The sequence below is a fragment of the Microtus pennsylvanicus genome, chromosome 3 (genome assembly GCF_037038515.1).
Source record: "Microtus pennsylvanicus isolate mMicPen1 chromosome 3, mMicPen1.hap1, whole genome shotgun sequence".
Lineage (NCBI taxonomy): Eukaryota > Metazoa > Chordata > Mammalia > Rodentia > Cricetidae > Microtus > Microtus pennsylvanicus.
This window is the reverse complement of record NC_134581.1, coordinates 8,318,583-8,340,034: the sequence shown is the minus strand read 5'-3', so window position 1 is coordinate 8,340,034 and position 21,452 is coordinate 8,318,583. Positions and strand designations below refer to the sequence as shown.

Below are 21,452 nucleotides of genomic sequence, written 5' to 3'. Positions count from 1 at the left end.
AGTTCCAGGCTAGCCTGGGCTATAAAGCAAAATCCTATTTCAAAAATGTTTTTTAAAAAGAGAGAAAGAAAGAGAGAGGGTAACAGAGGGATGGAAATAGAAAATGGGAGGGGAAAGGAAAATTGGAGGGGGACATTGAAGGGAGGAAAAAAGGTGAAAAGAAAGGAAGGAAGGAAGACAAAAAAGAATAAATAAGAAGAAAGAGGGAAAGAGAGATGAAGAAAGAAAAGATGAGCAAGTCAGATCCCACAGTGAGCTGGCCAAGGTGTGGGGCAGAAACACGCTCACAGAATGGGTGCAGGCCTGTGCTCCTTCAGGAAAGTCGACAGCATCTATGAAAACAGCAAATGCAAATTGCCTCTCACCTGACACTTTCACTTGGAAGCACTTGTTCCCTTCCCTGCTGGCTTCCCTGCAGCAGCAGAATCTGCAAGGCCCACCCAAGCCATACAACAGAGTGGACCAAAAGCAGGAGACAGCTCTGTCTTTGTAAGTGGCATCGCCCAAGCTACCACACTCAGGAAAAGAAGCGAGATGCGGAGAGGGGTACGGAGTGGACACCTGGGCTGGACAGTTTCTGCTGCCCTGGGGATGTTCTCTCCACCCCCACTTCCTGCCTCTCTGCCGCAGGGGGCTGCTCTTCTCTCTCATGTTGGGGATCCTCAAGCTTTCTGAGAGTTTGATCAATGGGGAGACCCAGCAACTTCACCCAAAGACAGGGCAAGTTCTTTTGGAGCATCCTTGCCTGGCCCAATTGCTGGGCAAATTCGCCAACTGGCTGAGTCTCTCACCTGGAGGTCACATGATACGTTAGGGTTGGCCACTGTTCTTAGGATTGACTTTGGGCAAAATGAGAGTTACAAAATACAAGAAGACTAATAGGAAAGGGAAAAGCCCCAGCAGAAGCGGAATAACAAAAGCGGAAGCCCAGATCTTATCCATCTAAAGAGGACAATTTATTGTCTGTCTGAAAAGATTTGTGTAAACTCTATGCCTCCTTTAAAATGTCCAGGTTAAAGGAGGATAAGTAAGACACTTGTAGACCACTTTCCTGTGGCTCCAGCTCAAACTCACTACGATGCAGGCTATTGTAAAGGGGCTGGGGTGGAGGGACAGTCGCCTCTGCCTGTACACCCAAGCTTATGCGCCTGCTGGGAGGGTTTCAGCAACTTTCATTAATAGCTCAAGAGTTTAATAGTCCCAGCTCTTTCAAGAAAAGCACATAAACACAAATTTACATTCACCAAGCAAGTAAATTTAGGGATTAAGGAGCAATTATCTGTATTTCAGAAGGATTAATCTGAGGGGGGAAAAACAGCTGTCCCTGAAGATTTCTGAAAAATATATTCGACAGGACATTTTAAAGAAGCCATATATAGAATAAAAGAAACTAGATGAATGGAAAAGTGATCATTTTCTTTTAAGTCCCAAACATCAAATAACTGAACTGAAATTCATTTCCTTCTTTCCTCGTTTAGCAAACCAAGCAACTCCAAAACCTCTCTAGTACAGTTTCCTGGCTTTCTCTAGGTTTGGTAAATGAAGGGATTTAGATTATCTCGGGGGTTGAGCAGAACTGTCTTTTTCTCTCCCCCTTTTCTGTCTTCCTCCTCCCCCCCCCCATTTCTCTATCTCTCCTCTCTCTCCTTATAGGGTTACCTGTTCCCAAATCAGGACACCATAATGGGAGAAAATATTAATCATTTAAAACAACTCAAAAGGGGGATGGTTTCCAAGGTATGACATTCAGTGCTGACCTCTGACCTGTACACACTCACACACACACACACACACACACACACACACACACACACACACACACACAGAGAGAGAGAGAGAGAGAGAGAGAGAGAGAGAGAGAGAGAGAGAGAGAATAAAAACTTAAAATGACTCTTAGTAGTTCAGCTTGTTACATAGGGGTCTGGGATTTGAACTCATACCCTCCTGTTTGCCCACAGTACTCTTCTACTCTTCTCACCAGACTAAATCCCAAGCCTCACAGTGGAATTCTAAGAAAAGAGACTGGCCTTTGGTCACCACTTTCTTTAGAAGATGATTACAGTCGACGGCACAGTGGAAGCCCAGCACTCTGAGGACAATGATTTGAGAACTGTTCTAGCTTCCTTTAGATTGCTGGGATCAAAATTGACTAAAAGCAACTTGGGAAGCAAAGGGTTTATTTCATCTTATACTTCCAGGTCACAGTCGCTGAGAAAAGTCAGGAATAGAACTCCAAGCAGGAGTGTGCAGGCAGGCCAGTTTGCTATTCTATGCAGCACTGATCCAACTGGAGAACTCACTCACATCAGAAACCAATGAGGTCTCGAAAAACCAAAAAAAAAAAAAAAAAAAAAAAACCAATGAGGATGCTGCATGCTATTTCGTACAGACTCATGCTTATCTTGCTTCTTCACACAGCGCAGGACCACCTGCCTAGGGATTATGTCATCCTCAGTGGCCTGGGGCCTCCAGCATTGATTATTGGCAAGACCATCTGCAAGGAGCATGCCCACAGATCAACCTGATCTAGGTAGTTACTCAAGCAGGCTTTCATCTCAGATTGTCTGTGTCAAGTTCACAAAGTTAACTAAGCCCAAGGGTGATTTTAGGCTCAGCCTTGGACTTCCTGTAGGGCCATGGACATCCATTCAATCTCTTGGAACCTCTATTTTCTGAGTAATGACAAGGTACCTTACAGGGTTACAATGGAGAAAACACAAGAAGAATGTGTGAAAATGCTCGAAGCATGACTCAGCCCTCTCTTTGGATAAGTAATACTCCATACAATAGTCCCTCTATGAGGAAAATTATAGGAAAGAATGGCAAGAGGGGGCTGGAGAGATGACTCTGCGATTAAGATCACTTGCTGTTCTTGAAGAGGACCCAGGTGTGATTCCTAGCATCTACAAGGTGGTTCAGAATCATTTGTAACTCCAGTTCCAGAGGATCTGATGCCCTATTCTGACCTTCTCTGACCTCCACAGGCACAAGCATGCACCTGCTACACTTACATACATACAGGCAAAATACGTGTACATGTACAAATAAATAAATCAAAAACTAATTTTAGAAAAGAGCGACAAGATAATGAAGACCGTGATCAGTCTGTCCCCGTGTGTTAATGGGAGGCAGCAGATTTAGGACCCTGACAAATGTTTCTGGAAGTCTGAGTGACAGACAAGCATGGCATTGGTATGTGCTGTTACCGCTGTACTTCAAAACATTCAATGGGGAAAATAGAATCACAAATTATATTCTTCCCAGGTGCAACAGAGAGCTGTGCCAGTGTGGATTTCAGATGAATCTCCTTCAGGGATGCTGGCCATCACCACAGGAGGAGCTGAGACAAGAGACCTAGCAACAGCCTAGAAAACCTTGCTATTATAGACGGTAGCAGGGTAGAGAGAGTGTCTAGCCTTGAAGAGAAGGCTTTGAGCTTAGAGGGGAGGAGTGGCTGAGTTTAGAAGGGAGGAGTCTCTGAGGTTAGAGGAGAGAGGTCTCTGAGGTTAGAGGGGAGAAGTCTCTGAGGTTAGGGGAGGGGTCTCTGAGGTTAGCAGATTAATGAAGGTCTTTAGACCAAATATAAAGTCATAATTTAGGAAACTAATCCTATAGTTCCACCTGTCTAGGGGCTGCCATATGCTAGGAGTTTGGCAGCATAGAGAAAGTTCTAGCTAAGATATAAGGCATGTCTGGTTTCTTTACAAGGGGCAACCTCTGTCTTCTAATAATAAGTATTTTCAAGGATGTTTAAACAACCCTTCTAGAACCAAAGCAACTGCTCTGTGTGGTACACAGGCTGTGGCACAGCGACTTTACATGCACAAGGCCCTGTGTACAATTCTTAGATGTGCTTGTCTGTTTGTTAAGATTGCTCATTACCAGCATGAACTGACAGGGTAAGAGCCACGATCCAGTGTGAGGCCCTCTACTGGCTGCTTGCACACTTATCAAGTGACACACTTCGATTCGTAGCCAGTAAGAGAACTGGAAAGGAATGTGGACAACATTACATAGCACATCTCAGGTATCCAGGTAAGAGGTGCTCCGCTCAGCCAGATAGATAGAAAGCAATTCCTTACTCTCTCCTCAAGCAATTTCGGTGCATGAAGGCTAATTGAATAATACTGCCTTCTGATTTGCTCCCAAGACGAGTTCAGCAAGCTGGAAACACAAGCAGGCTAAAGTAGAAAAGGCTCCGAACCAGGCTTCTGGTGCCCGAGCAACTAGCCACTCAACTCTCTGTCTTTTCATGAACCAAACAGGTCAGTCGTCTATGATAATTTTTAGGGTTTTGGAAAGCATTCTCAATTCAACTTCCAAGAGCTAGGAAATCTAAGTGTTTTGACCTCAGCCCCACAGAATAGGATGCTATGCATTAGCCTATAAGGAAAAGGGGGTTGGGGCTGGGGAGACAACTCAGTGGGTAAACTGTTGCCATGTAAATATGAGGACCCGAGTTTGACTGCTAAAACCCACATAAAAAAGGCAAGTGTGGTGGTGTGCGCTTGTAATCACGCATGTAATCCCAATGCTGGGGAGTGGAGACTGCAGACCCCCATGGCTTGCAGGCCAGCCAGCCTACTGAAGCAGTAAGCTTGGGACTCGCCAAACAAAGTGAACCGGGCAAGATGGTACCACAGATAAAAGTACTTGCTACCAGCCTGACAAGTAAGAGTTCGCTTGCTGAGACCCGTGTGGTGTAAGAGAGGCAACTCCCAAGGCTGTCCTCTGCCCCGCACACAGCGGAGCACACATAAGCACACACTAACTCATGGATGTGCACAGACAAAGAGAAGGGAGCCGTGGAGCCCAAGTGAGTCGCTGTATGTTGTGTTCTCTTTATTTGTTGCATGAGACTCCCTCTCTACAACTTCCCCGTCCCCACCCACGCTCACATTCAAACCCAAATCACTGTAACTGAGCAGGCTCCGGGACTAAACGCAGAGTGTCATTTGGCTATCACGAGTTCAGAGGAAGGGAAATTCTGCCAAGTGACAAAGGAGGCTGTAGGCATTTCCTCCATTTTTTTTTCAGGGCCAAGGAGGAAGCTCCATTTCAGAGCAAGTCATTTCCTGTAAGAATCTCAAACGCACTCGGCCTGAGTATCAGCGTCTACTTGATGCCTTCTGGCCTCAGCTTGAGTGATAGGTGATGATGAAGCCCAGGGCGATTGCATATAAACAGCTAGTACACCATCAATCACTGATGTCTGCCTTCATGTTTCCCAGAGGAGGGGTGTGGTTTAGTAATTGCTCAAGTTGGCTCAGACAACCAGCTGGAAGTGTCCTGAGGAAGGGACTTTTCACTGCAGGGAAGTGACAATTACTCCAGCCCTGGCTCTACCATTTAATATGGGCTCAATATATATATTACATTCTAAATTGTTTTTAACACTGATTTACTGTGTGGGTACATGTGTGGATGTGTGTGCCGTAGTGCTGTGCAACTTTGTTTTGTTTGACACAGGGTCTCAGGTAGTCCAGGCTGGCCTTTGAAGACCTTGAACTTCTAATCCTCCACCTCCAGAGTGCTGGAGTCTCTGGCCTGTGCTCTACTTCATCCAGTTTGCTGTAGTTCTGGAGAAGACTCTCAGGGCGTCATGTGTGCTAAGTACGCCTTCTCCCCACTGAGCTATATCCCCAGCCTACCCAACAAATATCAATGGAATTGAAAGTCAAAACTGAACGTGAATCCCCTTCTTGTACATCACTTAGTCAAGCTGCTCTCCCTCCTTCCTCTCAGTGCAAATCGAAGGCCAGAGATACAGCCCTCTCTCGGGAAATGAAAACAACACCAATCCTCTGTGTGGCTCTGGCGAGGTATTAAAACAATGGTCATTTCTAGCCGACAAACTCTGCTTGACAGGCTGCTTCAGAAGGCTGACCGTGAGTTCAGATCCACTTCGGCTTCTGAGATAGCACCAGGCCCCTTGGAGCCTTCCCCTGTGTGGTTTCCAAGCAGAGGAAGTCAGAAGAAAAAGAGTCAAGGCTCCAGCATTGTTACAGACTTCAAGAGAAGACAACAAAGGGCAGGAAATTTGAAATGAAATCTGAGAATCTGCCCTGAAATTGGGCGATTTTGCTGGTTTTCTCACAGAGGGCCAGGATGAGAAAGTGAGCGGTTGATGGCTGCCTTCCCTGGGCGTTGCTCACTGTTCTGACAGGAATGTGATTTGTAACACAGGGCCTACAGGTCTCCCCGAGGGAAGCAACTGCAACTTGCAGGAGGGCAACCTCCAACAGCTACCCCACCCCCAGCCACCGCAAACCAAACCAAAACGACAACAACAATCCCCACTGAAGTTGCTGAGGTTGGTGTTTTAGCTCCTTTGTGCTGCGGTGGCGAAGGAGCTGAGGCTGGATCATTAATTAAGTACAGACACCTTTGTGCAGGCACCTGCGTGCTCGTAACTGCGTGGTCACGTGTACCGGTCTGTGTGAAGGACAGAGGACAATCCTGGGGGCTGCTCCTCAGATAACACCCCTCCCCCCCTTACTTATTTGAGACAGGGTTTCTCACTGGCCGGAAGCTCACCTATTTGGCTAGGCTGGCTGCGCAGTGGGCCCGAGAAATTCGCCTGTTTCTGCCTCAGTGCCAGGATCCTGTCACACCCAGTTTCTCATTGTTGTTTGTTTTTAGCATGGGTTCTGAGCACTGAACTCAGGACCTCAGGATTGCCTGTCAAACACTTTATCCTGGAACTGAGTTATCACCCCAATCTGCTTCAGACCCGAGGAAGATCTTTTTACAGAAGCTTTACCATTAACTTAACTTTGACCTTTTCACCTTGACCCTCATTCAAACAACTTGCTCAGGAAACCATCTTCCCGCTGGAGAGGGGGAGGGCTTCAGGGCTGGAGGTGACTAAGGAATGAATGTATTTGGGTAGGAAGTGTCCTACTAGCCTTAACCTAGTCAGGTTCTCTTCCAGACCAATCAGGCCAACTAGTTCCCAACCCTCGTGAAAGCCACTGGAAAAGCACATACAAATAAATGCAAACAAATAAAAAGTGACTATAGAAAGGAAGCCATGGCGGTGACAAGCACAGCTCCGGGGTACCCCACTGCAGTGTTCTCACTTCCGCAGCCCCCCCCCCCCTCTTTGTGCCTTGATCCCAGCCTCTGCTCAAATAGAACCTTCCCAACAGGCTGCTCTTTACTTCTTTAAAGTCTTGTGCATGTGTTGTACGTGTGTCCGTAAATTCTCATGTGAGCACATGCAGGCTGGGCATCGGCGTCTGGGGCCTTCCTCTATTACCCCCCACCTAATCTTTCATATCCTGAAGCTCACTGACTTAGCTAGACTCTCGAGCCAGTAAGCCCCAAGAATCTTCCTGCATCTGCCTCCCCAGGGCTGGGGTTACAGGCTCCTACGACCACGCCCAGTTTTGTGTGTTGGGAAGCAGAACCCGGGTTCCCAAGCTTGAGCACTTTCAGGATGAGGTACGACCCCAGCCTATTCCTGATAAATCCTTCTAAACAGCAAACACCGATCACCAGCTTCTCGTCCTTTCCTTAAATTTGCCTCTGATTTATGACTTGAGTCTGTTCTTCAACTTGAACAGACTTGCTTTAGTTCCTGGCTGCTCTGGCATCTTCAACATTGGCCTTGCCGCCCTGGCTGGCTCTTGGTACACACTTGTTGATCGTTCTCTCAAGTCCAGTGACACCCCCTTCCTATATCCTATCTTTAGGTTTCAAGAAAAAAAAAAGTCTTCTTCAGCCAAATCCATCTGATTTCTAAAAAATGAAATCATATTTATAGTTGTTGTTCAAGGAATTGGGATGTGTTCACAGGGGAAAGGAGACAATAGAGGTGGGAGGGGCGTGTTAAATCCAGATACAAGGGTGTGAATAATTTGTAAAAGATAAGCAGCTGAAGGTTTCAGCAGTCAGAATTAGCAGTGGAGAGGACTTGGGGTAGAAGTCAAGGAGAACGGCTTTCCCTCAGGAGCTGGCCATGAAGTGGTCAGGCCCTGGAGCCAGACTGCAGAGGCCCCCAGAATGGCCTCTGGCAAGAAGTACCTTCCTGAGGTCTTGAGGTCAAGGGCGGGATCCCAAGCTGCAAGGTAGCTACCATCAAACTACTCTTAAAATTAAGATAAGTAACGTCAGGCTGGCCAGTAGCTTAGTGGGAGCTATTATCGCTCACACTTGAGGCCCTGGGTTCAAGGCCATCATTAATTTTTTTAAAAAAAAATAGGTAAATAAAATTACATACTCAGTTCTGTGTCACGCTAGCCACATGTCACACGTGGTCAACAACAGAGAGATTTTCATCAGGAAAAGACCTCCCAGAGCCTGGGGAGACAGCTCACTGGGTCAAGGGTTTGCTTAGCATGAATGTGGACCAAAGTTCAATCCCCACAATCTATGTAAAAAACAAGAAGAAGCCTAGTGTTTGATGGTCACCTCTGAACTAGGGAGAAGATCCAGGCAGATTCCTGGCGCTAACAGCCAGTGGACCCGGCCCACTGTGGCACGGTTTCAAAAAGGGAGCCATGGAGTGGTTTAATGGTTCCTGGGTTTGAGTTCTGCTCTGTCTCAAAACAAAGGAGCAAGCAAATGGAAACAACAGCAACAACAAAACCCCAATAATGAACAAAGACCTCAAGAAGGACAGGGCTGGCAGTGGGGTGGAATTCTGCCCCTGGGGGAATGTGGCTTCTATTAGGTGGTTTGTTGGCTCTGGCCTTGGTGTCCCTGGTGGAGCAAAAGCAGAAGACAATTAAGGGCAGGGACTAGCACTCCTTGCTAAACCCATAAGCCCTGAGTGGCATGGCCAGAAGGTTCTAATAGCAAGAGAAATGGGCAGAACAAGATTTGCAACAAGTTGCAACCTGCCAGGGCTGGAGTCAGCTGGCCTAGCCTCTCCAAATGCAAATCCCTGGCCCCAAGATAAAAGACTGTTTAAAATAGGGAGGCTTGCCAAGGTATCAAGTAATTCTCCTTAAGCCCCATTTCAATGACAGAAACATAATGCAGAACCAAGGCATGGAGATAAAGTTTCCAGGCAAAGTCCACAGCGGCCTAGAGCGAGGAAATTAATATTTCAGAAAAAAAAATATTGGCTTTTTTTTTTTTAAAATGCAATGCTTTTGGGAGGGTTTCAGCCATTGTCTGCCAAAGACTGCTGAGCTCCCAGGACAGAAGGAGAAGAGAGGTGACCAACTCACAGGGGGAAACCCCAAGGCCCTAGGGAAGCCAGTTCTCTGCAGGATACATTGATATAAGTCAGGCCCAGTTCAAAGCAGGCATTCCTCAGCCTGAGACTTCTCAACCTTCCCTCCATTGCCTTTTCCCTCCTTTCCTGTGTCTCCAGGAGAGGTTTTTAAAGTTAATATACAAAGCTGTGCATTTTATTATGGTTTTCTCATACAAACAGGCTATCATGCTGTATTCTACCCCTCCCATAGCCTTCCCTGTGCACCTTCTAAACCCCACAACTGTCCCAATCTTTTGCTTTTTGTCCAAGATTCATCTGAGCTGCTAACGATCCCATTATCCCCACTGCCCTATACATAGAGGCTGAGACAGGATACACACTCTACTCCCACATAACAATACCATGTTTTTAACCTCTGTGAGTGTGTGCAGAAATAAGCATGTGGAGGTCAAGGGGCAACTTCGGATGTTGGCCTTCGCCTTCCACCTTGAGGAAAAGCTGTAGTGGATTCTCTGGTCTCTCCTGCTTTCCACCTCAGCAAAGACTACTGGAATGGCAGACACAGGCTACCATGACTGGCTTTTATGTGCATGCTAGGGAATCTGAACTCAGGTCCTCATGCTTATACAACAAGTATGTGAGCCCCTGAGCAATCTCTCCAGCACACCAATACTATTCATACAGCCCTTCTACAAAGGTGAGTATGTGTGTACACATGCATGCACACTTATGTATGGTATATGTGCATATGTAAAGCATGTGTGTATGTACATGGATATCTCTGTGTGTGCATGTATGTGTGGTCTGTACGTGTATGTGTGTGTATTGTGGTTTATATGTGTTTGTATTATGGGTGTGTTTGTATGTGTGCATATGTATATATGTGTGTGAGCTGGTATATATATGCATGTGTGTGTTGTTATGGTGTATATGTGTATGTTTTGTGGTGTGTATATATGCATATATGTGGTTTGTATGTGTGTGTCTATGTGGTATATATGTGTGTGAGTGTGTGTAGTGTGTGTGTATGTGATGCATGTGAGTGTATGTGTGTTTGTGTGTGTGTTGCATAATAACAAGCCCAGTGATCCTCCAGTCTCTGCTTTTTACAGCCCTGGGGTTACAAACACATGCAGTCACCACCACCCAGCCTTTTGACAGTGAGCTAAAGATTTGAACTCAAGTCTTTAAGCCTACAAGCAAGCACGCTTACTCACTGAGTCACTAAGCCATCTCCCTTGTCTGACAATACTGTTTTTAGAGCCTTTCACAGATGACAGCTAAGATCCTACATTATAAAAGCAGCCTGGCTGGACATTCATTCCTCCGACAAAGCAGGATATTTAGAATATATATTCAACCACGTTACTGTCCACCTTAGATGACCAGACAGAAGCTGTCTATTATTACAGAGCACGGGGAGAGAGGGAAACAAAGAATTTAATCTGTCCCTCTCATGCCCCCTTACGATCTAAGGAGAGTGAGATGTGAAAAGATCCCAATAGCCCATGGTTACATGTCATTTTCAAAGGATGTTTAATGGGCGGGAGAAATGGCTCAGTCAGTAAAGCCCTCGTCATGCAGCCATGGTGATCCTGAGTTTGATCCCCAGCACCCACCAACTTAAATAAGCACAGCATTCCGTGCCTGTGATTCCAGCACTGGGAGGCAAAGACAGGAGACTCTCAGGGGCTGGTAGGCCAGCTGGCTTTGCCTAATGGAACCAGCAGGCCCAGGGTCAGTACAAGACTCCACCCTGATTCTGCCTCCCCCAGATCTCCCAGGTAGGCATCAAGAGCGGGAATCGTGGCCTCCCCTTCACTCTACAGCCAAAGATCACTTTCTGATCCTGGAATCCTCGCCCTCCAGAAAGCTGAGGTTACAAACGTTTGCCTTCCCACCCCATTGGAGCCTCACTAGGGAAGCAACCCAGGGCTTCACACGTTAGACAACTGAGCTACACCCCATCTCCCAGGAAGTCACCATTCTGTGGATGTCTCCAAAATAAAAGAATCTTTCTTCTTGCACAGCTCTGCTCTGAAGTCTTCCTGTTCCTCTTTGCTACAGTGTCAACGAATGGGAGCGGCTGAACCCAGGAAATGGCGCTCCTCTACTGTGGGCACTGCCGAAATACCTTGCCATTCCTGGGCACCTACTTATGTGTACTCTCACTGGGTTTGGCTGAATCAGTGTTTTCAATCCTGGCTTCCACATCAGAGGCATCTAGGGATTTTTTTTTTTTTTGAGATTGAGATGAAGCCAAGGCCTTGCTCAGGCCAGTGAGCCAGAACGTACGGGTTGACTCAGGCAGCGGGATTACTTTAAAACTTCTCAGATGATTTGGATGTACAGCCAGGGTTGGAAATGAAACACAGTTCAGCAAAGGACAAAGTCTTGGGGCTGGGCTGGAGGAATTGCTCACTTGGTTACATTCTTGCTGTGCAAGCACAGGGACTGAGTTCGACCCTCAGAACCTATGTAAAGATGACGGACATGGAGGTGTGGGCTTATGTTCCCAGGGCTGGAGAGGTGGAAAAAGAAGGGTCCCGGGTTTGCTCCTTAGCCAGCCTACCATACTTGGCAAGCACCAGGCCAGGGAAAGGGCCTGTGTCAAAAAGAAAGTAGAAGGCATTTCTAAGGAAGACCCTGGAAGTTGTTCTTCAGCCTGCAATGGAATGAACATGCATGTGTTCATTCCTCACCCTCACACACATGTATATCCAAATTTACACACACACACATTAGCTGTTCCTGCAGTGAACCCAAGTTCTAGTCCCAGCAAAAATCATCTGTAACCCCAGATCCGTGGGATCCAACACCCTCTTCTGATCTCCTTGAGCTCCAGCCATGCACATGGTACACATACATGCATGTAGACACAATACTCATACACATACAATGAAAAAGATGAATCTAAAGCCAGTAACATTTAAGAATACACATGGCAGGGGGAGAGAGCTGCAGTCTCTACAGAGTGGTGAATTTAACAGACGGAAGTGCATCAGGGTTGGACCGTGAGCAGCTGCCCACAAGCGCTTCTGTAAGTGTCTGGAGCACAGCACGCTGCTAGGGTACAGCACCTCCAGAGTTGTTTGCAGGTGTGGTCAGGCCCAACCCAAAGCATCTTCCTATGACTCAACCTCTGATCCTGTTTGGGAATGAGGCAGGGAAGATAAACACATTGCTCCAGGGCCGTTCATTTTCACTGTGAACATTCTTCTTCAAAGATCACTCTGGGCAAATTTTTTTTTTTTTTGATTTTCGAGACAAGGTTTCTCTGTAGTTTTTGGTTCCTGTCCTGGAACTAGCTCTTGTAGACCAGGCTGGCCTTGAACTCACAGAGATCTGCCTGCCTCTGCCTCCCGAGTGCTGGGATTACAGGCGTGCGCCACCACAGCCCAGCACTCTGGGCAAATTCTTCAGAATGAATTCTGCCAGTTATGATCTTTGGAAAGGGTGGAACTCCTTACCCAGTCCTCCCAGCAGGACACAAGGAGATTGATTTGAAAAATTGGAGTGGAGAATTTCCTGATGAATCTGATTTTCTCTCTTTAGTTTTTGTTGTTGTGCTTGTTTGTTTGTTTGCTTGCTTGTGTTTTTCCTTTTCATGAATGTATCTTGTTTTGATCAAACCCACCTCTCACTTTCCAACTCTTCTTAGGTCCTTTCTCCGTTTCCTTTCCACCTTATGTCCTAGTTCAGACAGACAGACAGACAGATGGATAGATGGATAGAGATAGTTAGTGTTGTCTGAACACATATGGATGTTGGGGCTCTGCACTGTAGCCTCAGCAACCTAGCATGTGCCTCATCAGTGAAGAAAGCAACTTCATCACTACTACCACCACCCCCACCCCGCAGTCACCTGCTGCCTCTAGCTTCTCAACAGATGTTCATCCCTGTGAATCCCTTCCCATCCAAAAGAGAAACGAACTTCTAAAATGTGTCTTAGGTTGGTGAGATGACTCAGTGGGTCAAGGGGGTTGTCTCTAAGCCTGACGACCTGAGTTCAAGCACCAGGAAGGATCCTCATGACAAAAGAAGACAATAAAACTAACATCCAGAAGTTTTTCGTTTGTCTTCAGCCCTACGCATGCATGTGTACACACATACACCAGACACACACATAAATAAATAAATTAAATACAAATAATTTAAAAAATTAGAAAGTGTCTTGAGGTCTGGGGATGTGGTCCAGCTGGTAGAGTACTTGCCTTCCATACACAAAGCTTTGAGTTTGATCCCCAGCTTCCCGTAAACTAGTCCTGATGGGGTAAGTCTGTAATTCCAGCAGCCAGGAGGCAGAGGCAGGGGGAACAGTTGTTCAAGGACAGAGTTCAAGGCTGGCTTAAATTTCTTGGGACCTTGTAGTAGTTTGAAAGAGAAAGGGCCAAACTGTTTAGGACAGATAAGGAGGTGTGGCCTTGGAGGAGGTGTGTTAGAGGCTGAACGATGCCTACCCCCCCCCACCCCCGCGCCTGGTAGTTGTTGTCTCAGGATGTAAGCGCCCAACCACTGCTCCAGAATCACACCTGCCTGCCTGTTGCCCTGCTCCCCATCATGATGCTCATGGACTCTACCAGCTTCCTATTAGTCAACAGAAAATGGCTCCTCAGTTCAGAGCTGACAGCGGTGTATAAATTTGTCATTCAGAAAAAAGCACGCGGTTACACAGATACAACACCAACATGATGCATCCTAAGCCACTCTCTCCCTGCAATGGAATTCCCTTCCTTAGCCTTTGTGCACTACCTCTATCCCAACATGAAGAAGGGCCATTTCTGAAATGCTCAAATTTAGCGTTGTTGTTATTGCAGTGACTCCTTCCTTAATACAAGAATCAGTATGTACATGTCATTTTTAAGGATTATATGAAAAGGATTATTCTGGAAGACTTAAAAATATGCAATCTTTTTAAAGAAGGAAGTACATAAAATGTAACAGTGAAATCCCTAAAAATTTGAGGAAAACTTTGCCAATTCTACCATAAATCCATTAATCCAGTCATTACTTCAGGAAGCCCGACCCTAATGGAAAACCTGCAGCAGGAAGGAGGATCATGAGGCCCCTCCTGCTCACTCAAACCGCAGGAACCTTGCCCTGCTGAGGACTAGTGGCATAGGAGAGAATGAAGCCACTGTCCCCAGAGCTCACTTAATTCATGCTTTGACGAAAATTAAATAAAATATCATGACTCAACTTCTCCTTTTTCAGAGTAACACTTCTGCAAAGCAATCTGTGGAAAATTGGGACTGCCTATTAGCTTGGTCACCTCGCAGGTCACGCAGGTCACGTACACGGTCTGCTAGCCAAGGTCATTCTTCTTTGAAAAGGAATTTGTTTTATTATTTGTCATTATTATGAGTGAGTGTGTGTGTGTGTGTGTGTGTGTGTGTGTGTGTGTGTGTGTGTGCAAGCACCAGGGAAGCCAGAAGAGACCATGGGACGCCCAGAGCTCTCGGTACTGGTGGTTGTTAGCCATTGGACTTGGTGCTGGAAACTGAATTCAGGTCCTTGAGAGCAGCCAATGCTCTTAACCAGTGAGCCATCTCCCCAGCCCTTAGGGTCATTCTTTATCCCATGTCCTTTGGAAATGCCGCAGCTGTACAGGGACTGTGCTACCCCCAAACTCAATCTTGTTTTCTATCCAAGCAATCTGACGACACCCTGGGTGTCTCTCTTACTCCTGCTCCGCCTCTGAAACATCTTTATTCTTCTCCGCATCTTTATATGGAGATTCACAATTAAGCAGCTATATTGGAAGGGTACATAAAGTTAACAATTGCCTTCTAGGTCGACAGGGTGAGGACCTGCTCTTCTTACACAGAGATGCTTGTGTTCACCGATGTATTGGGCACCGGAAGCTCCGGGAAAGGGGGGAGCCACAGAACGACAGCAACTAGCTGTCTGTTATATGTTTTCATTTATTTATTTTGGTATTTTGAGACAGGGCTCCTGTAACTGAGGCTGTCCAGATATTTGAACTTGAACTCCTGACCCTCCTTCCCTCCGCCTCTCAAGTGCTGGGATTCTAGGACTGTCTCATCATTACCCAGCATCTTATAAATGGCAACATGTGTCTCCTGGGAATGGCGATCCAGCCTCAAGAGGACAGACTGTGAGAGCCCAAGTACACTTTAAGTTTTAATTACTGTGCCTTAGAGATCCAGGAGACAAAAATGCCTCTGAGCTGCAAGCCCCTTGCCCAAGGACAGACAGTTCCTGAAATGCTGGAGGCTACTCTTTATAGGACATAACAAGCCACATGTTTTCACTCCCCTAAACAAGTTTATATGATCCATCTGCACCAGAAGTGCTTGAGCACATGTGAGTGGGAGGTTCACAGGCAGGAAATACATCAGGATGTAGACTTGCCCCTGATTGGATCTCATGGGAAATACTTAAGCCCCTGCAAACTGTGACTTGGAGCCATTTGCCTGGTAAGCTGTGCATGGACTTGGCCAGCGTCCATCTACCAGGCCAGTATTTACTTAAAGTTTGCTTCAAATATGGCTTTAAATCGTGGTACTGGTAGTATTCTCAACCAGTGGGATTAACAAGGCCACAATGGTGCCCAGAAGAGAGGCTGCCCCCACAAGCAAAATAGAGAAAAAAAGACACATTGTACAGTCTGAACTCCACTAGGTGGGGGTACAGGGGCAAAAGACTTCAAAGAAGTGTGACCTGAAAGAAGAAATTCTCCATCATTCTAACGTTCAAAGCGGGAACTAGGCTTCTGGTATTAGTCCCCACCCTCAACCTCATCCACAGTTTAGCTAGTAGTATGTGAAAATACGATGGGTAGAGACATCCTTGTGTGTGTCTGTGAATTGGTTTGTGCACATCACTGCAGTGCCCAAGGAGGCCAGATCTAGAGGGTGCTCGATCCTCTTGAGCTGGAGTTATACGTGATTGTGAGCTGCCCTAATGTGGGTGCTGAGAATTCAGGTCCTCTGCAAGAGCAGCGTGTGCTCCTAGCCGGCTGAGCCAGCTCTCCAGCCCCAGGACCACAGATTTCTATTGCAGACTTATGTAGAAAGTAAGCAGTGAAAGAATAAAGTACAAAGGATAGAAAGGCGAAAAGACAAATTCGCAATACGTTACAGCGTTTCAGTGGATGGATGGTCCTATTACAGCTTAGGTGGATGGGCGCATCTTTCTGGGCCTCCATTTCCACATCTGTAAAATGGGACGGAGAATTATACCTCCTCAGAGGGCAGTTTTGAGATTGGAAATGGCAAGCAAGAGAACACAATTTTCAGTTAACGAAGTGTTGTATTCCTATTACAGATTAAATACAGAACATAACAGCCAGGCATGGGCAATAGTTTGTCTTCAGACCTATGAGCCTGCAATCCCAAGCCTAACTGCTGTTCTTTGCCCATTTCACTGAGAATAAAGAAATTCAAGCTGAGTTTCTGCCCTGCTTTCTGGGCACTGGTTTCCCACCACGAGAGAGGTGGGGAAAGAGCCGCTTTAGCAACCTTTGCGTGTGTGGTATTGGGAATTGAAGTTCAGGCTTCCCAGAAGGCAGGCGTTCCATTACTGAGCTGTATTCCCAGGCCACAAAATGGTCGTGTTTTTAATATTCATCATTTCATTTTAATGCTCACTTTAAATATTTGTTTTAATATTCATTTCTGTCTATTCAAACAGTGAAAGACATTTGACGTGCCCCTAGATTATACAGAACAAAGAGGAGCACAGGCAATGAGATGACCCATATTGACAGTCATTTAGAGTTGTCAGGGAAACACAACTCAGTGTGTCTACGAGGGTGTGTCCAGAGAGATTTAACTGAAGAGAGGACCCACCCTGAATGTGAAAGCCCCATCTCACAGGCTGGGTCCTTCAACTGAATGAAAAGGGGGAGGCAAGCAAACACCAGCGGGCACCTCTCTCTGCTTCCTGACCGTGGGTGCAGTGAGACCAGCTCCCTCAGGCTCCCACTCCATGCTTCCAACATCATAACTGTGAGTCAAAACAAGCCTCCCTTCCTTGAGTTGCTTCTGTCTCAGGTTCTGCAGCAATGAGAAGGATACCAACGGAGCAGTGACATTTACTGGACTGGCCTGCTGTGTCCCTGGCTACTCCGACAGAGTGCACACGGAGTGCACACCGACCTCCCGGAAGGTAGCCTACGCTCTGCTTGGAACCAGAGAATGTCATCTGGACCCTCTAATCTCCCCATTTCCTTCTGACTCTAGGACCCTGCCATTCAGAGAGCATAAGAGCCAAGTAGTTGACACCCTCGTGACATCATAGTGAAGATTTACTGGAAGCCACACTGTCAATGATACTCCCCCAAGCTTCCCAGGGCTGCCTGCAAAGGCAGTACCAGTCATAATCAACTAGCCTTCTATCAGAGGTTGCTTATTCTTTCTTATCTCCCTTCCCAGAACTTTTAAAAGATGAACACCTGAAGAAATATTTGGAGAAGAACAGGGCTGTTTTGATTGGCAAAGCCTGGCTTACATAGACAATGGATACCTAGGCCAGTTGTTCTTTATGTACAAGGAGTTGCAGGGGAAGATGACCCAGTCGGTAAAGTGTCTGTATGTAAGCAAGAGGACCTGAGTTCAAGTTCACAGCAATCAAACGAAAAGGCTGGGCATGGTGGCGATTCCTTAAAATTCTGTCTCTGGGAGGGTAGAGACATGAGGATCCCTGGGGCTTGCTGATCAGCACGTCTAACCTAATTAATTGATGAGCTCCAAGTTCAGAGAGCTACTCTGTCAGTAATAATATAATAATAATAATATAGAAAGATACTCAGGATTAACCTCTCAACTTCACACACACACTCACATACACACTCCACACACACATGCATAAACACATTCCACACACACATACAACTACACACACTCATATATATGTATATACACACACACATACATGCAACACATACATATTTACACCAAGAGAAAAAGAAGAGGTGGGGGGGGAGTTTTTCTGCACATTGAAAGAGATAAATCCAATGGACTCGGGTCCTGGGAGCTGAAGCTATGGCTCTGATTCAAGAAGATAATGGTGAACTGTTAAGAAACTGGATGCCATCAACTCAACTGTCATATGGGTGGCCCTGCTTATCTAAACGGGTCACAAAGCCAAGTCACGTGATGTTGGGTAGGGGAAGGGTGGCGCAGTGAGAGAGAGATAAGAGAGGACAGGGAGAGGAAGTAGAACGTGCTGTATGCACTATGGAATTGTCAAATAGCACAATTAATCACTATTAAAAAGAAGCTGGGTATGCTTCTGTGCCCCGGAGACTCTCCAGATATCTCATTAATAAGTGGGTGAGAGGTGATGCTCTGAGTTTGTGATAATGCCCAGTAATGTCCTGAACGGTGTAAGTGATCATATGATGGCCACAACACTCTTGCCAACGCCATCATTAAAATCTTGGAAGATGAACGTTTTTGGCCGTTTTTAAAGCTAACCAATGGTGTGTCAAATTAAGAGTCTTATCTCTCAACCATTTCTGAAAAGTGTCGGACTATTAGGGCTAAGGTTATTAACTTTTCTTTCATTCTTCTGACTCTATGGAGTGGGTAAATGCTCAGGCAGCAGCGCATGCCTGCTGACAGGCCTGAATGTGGAATGCCCCACAGGCTTATGTCTGAATACTGCATCTCCAGACGGTGGCACTGTCTGGGGAGGTTGTGAACTCTTTCAGACCATACCCACCCCAGCAGAGTAAGTCACATGGGCTGAGCCTTGCAAGCAGCAGCTGCTTCTGGCTCTAGCTTGAGCTGTCTGTCCCCTTGTCCTTTTGTTCAGATGTGATCAAGTCCTGCAAGAGGCTCCTTGCCAGAGTGGCCATGACCTCTGCACCAGGCCTTCCTGATTACAATGGACCCAAACCAAAGAATCTATTTACCTTCAAGTTGCTTCTGCCTGGTATTGTTGTCACAATGGTGAGAAAATCTACCTCACACAAAGCCCGAGGGATGTTTTGATATCAGTGGCTACTTCATACTTTTCTCAGAGAGGAGGTATCACAGGGATGATCCAGTGTATGAATTGGGTGGTGATCTGCCTGCAGGCAGAGCAGGAAACACACAGCTCACGGTGCCCAGGCTACATGTGCACTGGCGCTGTCTCATGGAGCCGAGAACACCATGGTGGAGGAGAGGGTTACAGGCTTTCCAGAATGGCCTCCCAGCCTGCTTCTGTTGAGCACCCATACAACAAGGGCTCAGAGTCAATGGTTACAAATGTGTCATTCATTCTAACAGGGCTTTCACAGAAAGGGCCACCTTCATGACAAGGACACTCGGACTACTCTCAAGCAGGAAGAAGAGTCATCCAACTCTCTCCCCTTCCTCCAGTCTCTCATCCCTTCTCCAACAGTCCTGGTGTGGCAGAAGACAACATACAATTCATACGAAGGAAGGCAGCAGGGGCCAGTACTTGTACTAAGCAAATTGACTTTCTGAGTTCTGCAAGCTTCTAGAATCACACTGTCCGAAGTGATGGACAAGAGAATAGGCACATCCCAGACAAAGGCAATGTGCAAAAGAACAACAGGCTTTGTAACCTCCTCCCAGTGCACCACTCCCAGATGCACAGAAGGAAAGACTGGAGGTTGAGCAAGTCTGTACTGTAGACAGCAACAGAGTGGATCATGTAAGACTTCCTACAAGTCCAGTATTTTATTTTATTTTTTTAATCACAGATAATTTAAACTATTTTATTTTATTTTTTTATAAATTTATTTATTTATTAAAGATTTCTGTCTCTTCCCCGCCACCACCTCCCATTTCCCTCCCCCTCCCCCAATTAAGTCCCCCCCCAGCCCGAAAAGCAATCAGGGTTCCCTGTCCTGTGGGAGGTCCAAGGAACCCCCACCTCCATCCAGGTCTAGTAAGTTGAGCATCCAAACTGCCTAGGCTCCCACAAAGCCAGTGCATGCAGTAGGATCAGAAACCCATTGCCATTGTTCTTGAGTTCTCATTAGTCCTCATTGTCCGCTATGTTCAGAGAGTCCGGTTTTATCCCAGGCTTTTCCAGACCCAGGCCAGCTGGCCTTGGTGAGTTCCCAGTAGAACATCCCCATTGTCTCAGTGTGTGGGTACACCCCTTGCGGTCCTGAGTTCCTTGCTCATGCTCTCTCTCCTTCTGCTCCTGATTTGGACCTTGAGATTTCAGTCCGGTGCTCCAATGTGGGTCTCTGTCTCTGTCTCCTTTCATCACCTGCTGAGGGTTAATACTCAGGAGGATGCCTATATGTTTTTCTTTGGGTTCTCCTTATTTAGCTTCTCTAGTATCACTAATTATAGGCTCAATGTCCTTGGTTTATGGCTAGCATACAACAAAAGTATATGCTCTACGATGTTCATAGCAGCATTGTTTGTGATAGCCAGAACCTGGAAACAGCCTAGATGCCCTTCAATGGAAGAATGGATGAATAAAGTATGGAATATATACATATTAGAGTACTACTCAGCAATAAAAAACAAGGACTTCTTGAATTTTGCATGCAAATGGATGGAAATAGAAAACACTATCCTGAGTGAGGTAAGCCAGACCCAAAAAGAGCAACATGGGATGTACTCACTCATATTTGGTTTCTAGCCATAAGTCCAGTATTTTATGAAGCATGCCTGTAGCTATAGGTAGCAAAGCTCTGGCAGTAATGTTTAATAGCAAGAAGGCAAGTATTCTAGGCTCACAAGCCTGTTCCTTTGCCTTTAAAAGCCGGGAACTGAGAGTGGTAAGGAACACTAGATGCACATAAACATGTGTACTGAGAACATTTGCTAAGGAGAAGGGGAGAGGAAGACAACAACGGCCATTCCCTTGGGGAGTTTTCAGTCTAATACCAATGTGAGAAGGCACACACGACAGGTGGCCAAGTGACCATATGAATGAGCTTGCAAGAGAGGCAATGAGCAAGATGGAGATATAAATGAGCTCACAGGAGTTAAAGATGTAGCCTTGGTGCTGGAGCGATGGCTCAATGGTTAAGAGCATTTGTTGCTCCTACAGAGGATCTGGGTTGGATTTCTAGTACTTGCATATTGGCTCACAACCATTAGTGATTTCCATAGATAACCCAGGCAGATATGTAAGTTTCTGGCCAGGCAGGCTAGTGTACTTGGCAAGATCCAGGCCCATCAAATAAGTGATCTACTCAAGTCCATTGAGATGTATAAATTTTGGGTCTGGCTAATCTCACTGAGTAATGTTTTATATATGAAAGTTCTTTACAATAAAGTTTTAATTATCTAAAAAACAGTTGATAGCATCTAAGAATTGACAGTCCAAGTTGTCCTGC

The 21,452-nt window shown here is 46.2% G+C and overlaps 1 protein-coding gene across 2 annotated transcripts in view; it reads right to left on the bottom strand.

Annotated features, from left to right (window-relative positions):
• The window catches only part of Tgfbr2 (transforming growth factor beta receptor 2), an 85,755-nt gene that overhangs the window by 48,388 nt on the left and 15,915 nt on the right, over positions 1–21,452 (bottom strand). The window contains exon 2 of one of the 2 annotated variants that reach the window (XM_075964237.1): positions 16,274–16,348. The exons of the other annotated variant lie outside the window; for it this stretch is intronic. Coding sequence (XP_075820352.1) covers positions 16,274–16,348 — 75 coding nt within the window. The remainder of the gene's footprint in view (positions 1–16,273; positions 16,349–21,452) is intronic. 2 annotated transcript variants of the gene reach the window in all.